Raw genomic sequence first — 8,749 nt, forward strand, 5'->3', positions numbered from 1 at the left:
CTCTCTCTCTCTCCCTGGAAACAGAAGCGTGAGGAGACGTTAAAGGTAGGAAGAATAATTCGTGAAGTTGACACACACACACACACACACACACACACACACACACACACACTCCATTTGTTGTTTATTAAAGTTAAAAAAAACTCCAAAAAAGGCATTATTATCATTATTATTATTATTAGTAGTAGTAGTAAAAGAAGGAGGAGGAGGAAAATGACATGGCTGTGATTTCTTACTGTTTATTTTGTTGGTCTACACTTTATATTGGCGCCCCACACTTCACTCTGGTGGACTACACTTTGTTGCCTCACCCTTAAACATGTTGGTTTACGCTTCACTGCGCTGCCCTATCGTTCACTGAGCTGGTCTGCACTTCACTGTGCTAGCCTACAGTCCAGTGTTGGTCTACACTTCACTGGGTTGAGCTATAGTTCCCTGTGCTGGCCAGCACTTCACTTCGTTGAGCTATCGTTCATTGTGCTGGCCTATAATTCACTAGTTACTGTGTTGGCCTAGCATTCAGTGTGCTGGCCCGCACTTCACACTGGTTGTCCACACTACCTGCCTGCCGGAGGTGCACACGCCCATCCACCGCGTCAGTAGCCGCCGTGGACGTTCTGAAGGTGTCTGTAACAATCTTCCTCGGAGGAGAAAACTTCGAGGCACATCCAGCACAGCACCTTGCGGCAGGCCCCGCAGGTCATCTTGTTGCAGCCCGCCACCTTCTCGATGGGGGTGGTGCAGGCAGGACAGACCTTCCTGCGGTCCGCGTCCTGCCTTAGCCAGGCGCCGATGCCGCCGTCCTGCTCTGCGCTCCGGAACATGGCGCAGGTGAGGCCCTCGTGGTACTGCTCGTGGCAAGCTGTGCACACACGCGCCTCGCACTCCGGGCACACGAAAAGGGCGCCGCTGGCGCTGGCGCGGTACACGGCCGGGCAGTCCGGCGTGAGGCAGTAGTGGAGGTCCTTCTGGTGTCGCTGCACGTGGGCGGCCACGGCGGCGCCCACCAGGCGGGGCAGGGACGCCAGGCCCCAGCGGGACAGGTTGACGAAGTCCCGCCACGCCAGGGCGCCGCCGCAGCCCTCGTGGACACACAGCACGGGGAAAGCCCTGTCGGTGATGGCCGTGGCCACCTGCTGGGCCAGACACTCGCGGCAGTAGGCGTGGCCACAACACTCGAGGCGACACAGAGCGTCGCCGCCCTCCACGGGGCACAGACAGGCGCCGCACTCAGGCTGCTCCTCGCTAGGCTCCACTGCCTCCTGCAGGGCCAGGCCCGCCGCCACGGCCTCCACGGCCTGCCTGGCCTGCTCCACGGCCTGCCGCGGCCCGCACAGCCCAAGGCGGTGGTGCCGCAGCGTGAGCGTCACCGCCCCCAGGCCCGCCTCGGCTCGCAGCCTCTCCAGGTCGGCGCCGTACTTCACCATCAGCGCCTTCATGAGGCCAGGCGGGCGTCCGGCGCCCCGCAGCTGCACGTCCTCGCGGTGGTCAGACAGCCGCTGCAGGAGCTCCATTACCAGTGTGCGGGCAGCTTGCCGCTGCTCCGCCGGCCCGTGGATGGACACCGTTTTGAGGCGGGTGTCTGACAGCACAAGCGTGCGCGTGCGGGCCATCACGTCCTTCAGGAGCTGTTTGCCCTGGCGAGAGAAGAGCGCGACGGAGGCAGGGCTGTTGCCGCACTCGACCACATCGCCCGTCACCGCCTCCTGCAGGCGAGTGCGCACGTGCGTCAGCGCCGCCACACTGTCGCTGCGCAGCTCCACCACCACGTTGTTGTTCTTGAGGGTCTTGACGTTGAGGCGCACCTGCTCCCCCTCCAGCTCCTTCACCAGCGCCAGCACCCGCGGGCCGCAGTGGGCGTACACGTTGGCGTGCACGAAGATGGAGCTGCGGATGTCCGGCCGCATGGTGACCACGCCGCTCTCGCCGCAGAGGGTGGTGTTGTTGATGGCGACGCAGGCAGCGTGGCCCTGCTCTGGGTTGTCAAAGCTGCAGAACGCAGAGAAGTTCACGTCCCGCTCAGAGCGCGGCTCCCGCAGCTCCAGACAGAAGGTGCCGCGCGGCGCGACCTCCTCAATCTTGTGCCGGAGGAGCCGCTCGCATCTGCGGCGGCGTTCAGGGTCCAGCGCCCGATGTTCCCGCACCACCACCACCTTGTCCAGGTCCTGTGTTGGGTCAATGTTCAGTTTATCGGCGAAGGTGGCGCGCAGCACGTCCTCCATCACCAGTGGACCCAGGCCGGCGACGTGCAGGCTGTAGGGCTCCTTGCGGGCGGACTTGACCCTGGCTAAGGAGCCGGCCACACGGATGCCAGAGAAGGCGCACTCACTCTGTGCCCGCATGAAGTCCTCCACGTGGGTGAAGGACACAAAGCCGAAGCCCTTGGACGCCCGCCGACACCACTGCAGCCTGGCGGTGAAGGGTGCGCCCCTCCGCGCCTCTACCCGCACGTTGGGCCGCACAGTGATCTCTGGGTCGTCGTCAGCGTCAGGCTCCTCAGACGCCTCCTGCCTTGGGTTCCCTTTGTCGGCCTGCCGCTCCTGGCTCTCCCTGACAGCGGCGACGGCTGCCTCACGCCGCTCAAACACCACCTTCCCCCACAGCGGAGAGTTGCTGTTCTTGCGGAAGAACTTGGTGCACTCCTTGATGGCCCCGTGCTTGCCCAGGGCCAGCGCCACCTCCGCCTCTGACAGCCCCTGCACAGCGGCGCAGCGGCACCTTACCAGCACGGCCGTGTACTCCTCGGGCATGAGCACGTCAGCCACCACGCCACCAGCGACTATCACTGCACGCACGCCGCCGCGGTCTTGCCTCCTCCCGACACACTCCTCGCTCTCCTCAGCCCTGAACTTGGCCCGCAGCGGCGGCACCACGTCGGTGAAGCTGCCGACGAGGGCGGCGGCGTGTTGCTGGGACGACAGCACCCGCAGCTCGCCCTGCTCCTGCCGGCCCTCCACCACCACCACACAGCCCGGGTGGTCGGCCACAAGCCGCTCCTCCAGTTCCCGGAGCAGTGCGTACTGCGGCCCCACAACCTCGCGGAACAGCTGCGGCCCCACGGCCTCACAGCACGCCACCACCAGCCTCTTCCCTTTGGCGGCCTGCAAGTCCAGCCGCAGCCAGCCGTCCTGCACCGCCTGCACCACCGCCTCCTCCTCCACGGGCGTCACCTGCATGGCGAAGTCCCTCGAGGTTCGCATCACCTGCTCGAACACCAGCCACTCCGGCTGGCGGCCTAGGGGCAGCAAGGCACAGGACGGGTGCAGCTCCACGCGCTGCTCCTTGAAGGCGGGGGCGTAGCCGGCCTTGGGGTGCCCCAGATAATGACTCAAGTTGGAGCTCAGCGCACGGAACAGGAGGCGCGCTAGCGTGTCGTCCACGACTTGGGCATCACCGAACTCGAAGGGGATGCGGGTGTTCAGCTCTTTGGCGAGGGTGTTGAGCACCTCGCGGGTCGTCTCCCGCACCGCCCGCAGAGTCTTGCCGTTGACGGCGTGGGCCAGGCACCAGCGGCCCTTGTCGCGCTCCGCCACCCGGTGCCACGCGCGGAACGCGCTCAGCGCCGTCAGCTGGTCACCGCTCTCGTGGCAAAAAGGAACCTTCTTTTTGTCCGCTGCTTCCTTCTCCGTGGCCGAGCCGCCGCGGTAGAACACGGGCCCGCCGCTGCTGGCCGCCGCCACCACCACAGCCTCCAGCCCCGCCCCGGCGTGCACCGCGTCGTGCACCAACGCGCCGTAGCGGGGATCGAAAGGCATCCTGGCGATCCACCGCCCCAGCTCGGTGAGGCTTCCATCGGCCACCGCCCCGAGACTCTCCAGCGAGGCCAAGGCTGCCTGTAGGGCCTCCGGCGAGGGCGACTCCACGTACTCAAAGTTGATGGGGTCCACGCCCAGCTCCATCAGCTTGAGCATGGCGTGGCCCACGTGCACCTTCAGGATCTCCGGCAGCGTGTCGTCCGCCATGTTGTTGTAGTCTTCCTCGGTGTAGAGACGGAAGCACTTGCCGGGGCCGAGGCGACCTGCTCTGCCCTGCCGCTGGCGCGCAGAGCTCTTGGACACCAGCGTGACGGCCAGGCTGTTGATGCGCCGCACGGGGTCATACTTCATCTCCTTAACGAGGCCCGTGTCGATGACGAACTTCACGCCGGGGATGGTGACGGAGGTCTCGGCGCTGTTGGTGGCGAACACTACTTTGCGGCGGCCCGCCGGGGGAGGTTCGAACACCTTCTGTTGCTCTTCGCTCTGCAGCCGACCGTGCAGCGGCAACACCAGGCAGTCCTGGGTGCGGTCATCCAGCAGGTCGTGAAAGAGCTGGCAGCAACGCTCCGTCTCGGCGGGCGAGGTAAGGAACACCAGCACGTCGCCCTTCGCCTCGTGCAGGTGGACGCGCAGCGCCTGGCGCACCGCCGCCTCCTGGTAGTTGTTGAAGCTGTCGGCGCCAGGCTGCGGCTCCTGCCACTCCACGTCCACGGGAAACACGCGGCCAGACACACGCACCACTGGACACTCGTCGAAGTAACGCACGAAAACGTCGGGCTTGATGGTGGCGGAGGTGATGACGAGCCGCAGCTCCGGCCGCGCCCGCAGGCAGGCCCGTAGCATGCCCAGCAGCAGGTCCGTGTAGATGCTGCGTTCGTGAGCCTCGTCGATGATGACGCAGGAGTAGCGGGCCAGCGTGGGGTCCTGCAGGCACTCATTGAGCAGCACGTGGTCCGTCATGTACAGGATCCTGGTGGCGTCCGTCCGTCGGCCCTGCAGCCCCACCTTGTAGCCCACCAGCCCCCCAACCTCGCACCCCATCTCCTGCGCCACGTGGGTCGCTAGGCTCGTGGCAGCGATCTTCCGAGGCTGAGTGCAGGCCACCACGCCGTTCCCCGCCACGCCCTCCTGCAGGAAGAACTGGGCCATCTGGGTGCTCTTGCCCGAGCCTGTCTCGCCGATGATGACGCTCGCCTGGTGCTGCCTCACCGTGTTCACGATGTCCGTCCGCCGCGCGTAGATCGGCAGGGCGCTGGTCAGCCTGGCGCATTCCGTGGCCATCTCCCGCCTCAGCTCCTTGGCCGTGGCCTCGAAGTGTCGCGCACTAACGGCCGCTTCCAGCCGTTGGAGGACGTCCTCCATGTGTCGCAGGAACTCGTCCCGCTGTAGCTCCAGCTCCTTCAGGCGGTCCTGCAAGGCTTGGCGGGACCTTAGACGTTCAGTAAACTCCTCCAGGGACAGGTTTCTTCGGCCTTTACGCAGATCCTCCACCTGCTCCTCCACTTCCGCCAGCTTGTCGTAGTGCCTGGCTAGGGCCGCCTCCGCCCTCTTCGTAATTTGCCCCAAGTGGAAGTCGTAGGAACGCTCCAAGTCTCGCGGGGACATAACAACCTCCGCCCTCGCCGCTTCTAGGGAGTCGAAGCACCAAATCTGTGTGCGGGAGGAGGCGTTGACCTGCTCCAACTCCTCCCATAGGTGCTGCGCCTCCTGCTGACTGCGGCACCGAAGACCCAACACGGTGCTCGAGGCGTCCGTCTCCAGGCGGAGTAGCGAAAACGTCAGGCCGGGGGAGACGCGCTGAGCCACGTAGGCGCAGATGTCCCTCTCGTTCCGGAACACCTGTCCAAACTTGCAGAACACCACGGCGTCTTGACGCGGCCAGCTGGGGGCCCGCCCGGGGCCTCGAGGCGCCACGGAGGGTGCGGCACCTCGGGGCCGGGCCGAGGAGCCCCTAGTCCTGGCCTTGGCGCCCCCAACCCTGGCCTTGGCATTACATGTTTTTTTGTGTGACTTGTCGAACCCAGAGGCACTGCAGCGTGTGGTGGTGGCCCGGTTGACGGGGGTGGTGGCCTGGTTGACGGGGGTGGTGGTGGTGGCCTGGTTGATGGGGGTGGTGGTGGTGGTGGCCTGGTTGACGGGGGTGGTGGTGGTGGCCCGGTTGACGGGGTGGGGGTGGTGGTGGTGGTGGCCTGGTCGACGGGGGGGGTGGTGGTGCCCCGGTTGACGGGGGTGGTGTTGGTGGTGGCCTGGTTGACGGGGTGGTGGTGGTAGCCTGGTTGACGGGGGTGGTGGTGGTGGCCTGGTTGACGGGGGTGGTGGCCTGGTTGACGGGGTGGTGGTGGTGGCCTGGTTGACGGGGGTGGTGGTGGTGGCCTGGTTGACGGGGTGGGGGTGGTGGCCTGGTGGACGGGGGTGGTGGTGGTGGTGGCCTGGTTGACGGAGGTGGTGGTGGTGGTGGTCTTGTTAACGGTGGTGGTGGTGGCCTGGTTGACGGGGGTGGTGGTGGTGGCCTGGTTGACGGGGTGGTGGTGGTGGCCTGGTTGACGGGGTGGTGGTGGTGGCCTGGTTGACGGGGGTGGTGGTGGCCTGGTTGACGGGGTGGTGGTGGTGGCCTGGTTGACGGGGTTGGTGGTGGTGGTGGCCTGGTTGACGGGGTTGGTGGTGGTGGCCTGGTTGACGGGGATGGTGGTGGAGGCCTGGTTGACGGGGGTGGTGGTGGTGGCCTGGTTGACGGGGGTGGTGGTGGTGGTGGCCTGGTTGACGGGGGTGGTGGTGGTGGTGGTGGTGGCGGGGTTGTCGGGGTTGGTGGTGGTGACCGGGTTGAGGGGGGTGGTGGTGGCCTGGTTGACGGGGGTGGTGGTGGTGGCCCGGTGCCCGGGGGGTGGGGGGGTGGTGGCCTGGTGGACGGGGGTGGCCGTGGTGGTGGCCTGGTTGACGGGGTGGCGGTGGTGGTGGCCTGGTTGACGGGGGTGGTGGTGGTGGTGGCCTGGTTGACGGTGGTGCGGTGGTGGCCTGGTTGACGGGGGTGGTGGTGGTGGTGGCCTGGTTGACGGGGGTGGTGGTGGTGGTGGCCTGGTTGACGGGGGTGGTGGTGGTGGCCTGGTTGAAGGGGGTGGTGGGGGCGGGGGCCTGGGTGACGGTGGTGGTGGTGGTGGCCTGGTTGACGGTGGTGGTGGTGGTGGCCTGGTTGACGGGGGTGGTGGTGGTGGTGGCCTGGTTGACGGGGGTGGTGGTGGTGGTGGCCTGGTTGACGGGGGTGGTGGTTGTGGTGGCCTGGTTGACGGGGGTGGTGGTGGTGGCCTTGATGACGGGGGTGGTGGTGGCGGTGGCCTGGTTGACGGGGGTGGTGGTGGCCTGGTTGACAGGGGTGGTGGTGGTGGCCCGGTTGACGGGGTGGTGGTGGCCCGGTTGACGGGGGTGGTGGTGGTGGCCCGGTTGACGGGGGTGGTGGTGGCCCGGTTGACGGGGGTGGCGATGGAGGCCTGGTTGACGGGGGTGGCGATGGTGGCCTGGTTGACGGGGTGGAGGCCTGGTTGACGGGGGTGGTGATGGTGGCCTGGTTGATGGGGGTGGCGATGGAGGCCCGGTTGACGGGGGTGGAGATGGAGGCCTGGTTGACGGGGGTGGAGATGGTGGCCAGGTTGACGGGGGTGGCGATGGAGGCCTGGTTGACGGGGGTGGCGATGGAGGCCCGGTTGACGGAGGTGGCGATGGAGGCCCGGTTGACGGGGGTGGTGGTGGCCTGGTTGACGGGGGTGGTGGTGGTGGCCTGGTTGATGGGGGTGGTGGTGGTGGCCTGGTTGACGGGGGTGGTGGTGGTGGCCTGGTTGACGGGGGTGGTGGTGGTGGCCTGGTTGACGGGGGTGGTGGTGGTGGCCTGGTTGACGGGGGTGGTGGTGGTGGTGGCCTGGTTGACGGGGGTGGTGGTGGTGGCCTGGTTGACGGGGATGTACACAATGTCTATCTTTTCTTCTTCATATACTTGGCCTCCTCCTCCTCCTCCTCCTGCTCCTCTTCGTCCTCCTTCCGCTGCTTCCTCCGTCGACTCAGACTCTCTAGCATTATTTCCTCCTCCTCCTCCTCCTCCTCCTCTTGCTGGCTGTCTTCCTCCTGGTCTTCCTCCTGGTAATACGTAGTTCACTGGTGGCGCGTTCTTCGGTTTGCTCTCGGAACTGCCCATTGTGTGTGTGTGTGTGTGTGTGTGTGTGTGTTATCTGAAAATAGAAAAATTGACTTGTATTATTAATATTTAATTGACTTGTATTATTAATATTTAATTGACTTGTATTATTAATATTTAATTGACTTGTATTATTAATATTTAATTGACTTGTATTATTAATATTTAATTGACTTGTCTTATTAATATTAATTGACTTGTATTATTAATATTAATTGACTTGTCTTATTAATATTAATTGACTTGTATTATTAATATTAATTGACTTGTATTATTAATATTAATTGACTTGTATTATTAATATTAATTGACTTGTATTATTAATATTAATTGACTTGTATTATTAATATTAATTGACTTGTATTATTAATATTAATTGACTTGTATTATTAATATTAATTGACTTGTATTATTAATATTAATTGACTTGTATTATTAATATTAATTGACTTGTATTATTAATATCAGTGATATTTCCTACAACAACAACTACTATTACTATTTCTTCCACTCAAGTGTGACCCCTTTACTTACTATATAGGTGTGTATATATATATATATATATATATATATATATATATATATATATATATATGTAACTTATCATGCCATTTTGAATTTAAAATTTTGGGAAAAGGTGTTTATGTTATGTGAATGTAGTGTGGTGTAGAAAGAGAGAGGATCTGTCTTTAGAGAGCATGCTGAGCTGCTCTCTGGTGTTGATGAGACAAAAGGGAAACGGTTAGTGAGCACATTGGAAGGGTCTTTGAAGGGCTTCAGCACCCTCCTCGCTTGGAGAATCATTGGTCAA

General features: G+C 62.1%; 1 protein-coding gene across 1 annotated transcript; it reads right to left on the reverse strand.

The window, feature by feature from the left end:
- Positions 1-225: 225 nt before the first annotated feature.
- Positions 226-6,107, reverse strand: LOC127000953 (uncharacterized; the record flags this gene model as incomplete). Its single annotated transcript, XM_050865130.1, has 1 exon — positions 226-6,107. A coding segment is annotated over one exon (5,511 nt), but the record flags the coding sequence as incomplete, so codon positions are not given.
- Positions 6,108-8,749: the final 2,642 nt, after the last annotated feature.

This window comes from Eriocheir sinensis, chromosome 19 (genome assembly GCF_024679095.1).
Source record: "Eriocheir sinensis breed Jianghai 21 chromosome 19, ASM2467909v1, whole genome shotgun sequence".
Classification (NCBI taxonomy): domain Eukaryota; kingdom Metazoa; phylum Arthropoda; class Malacostraca; order Decapoda; family Varunidae; genus Eriocheir; species Eriocheir sinensis.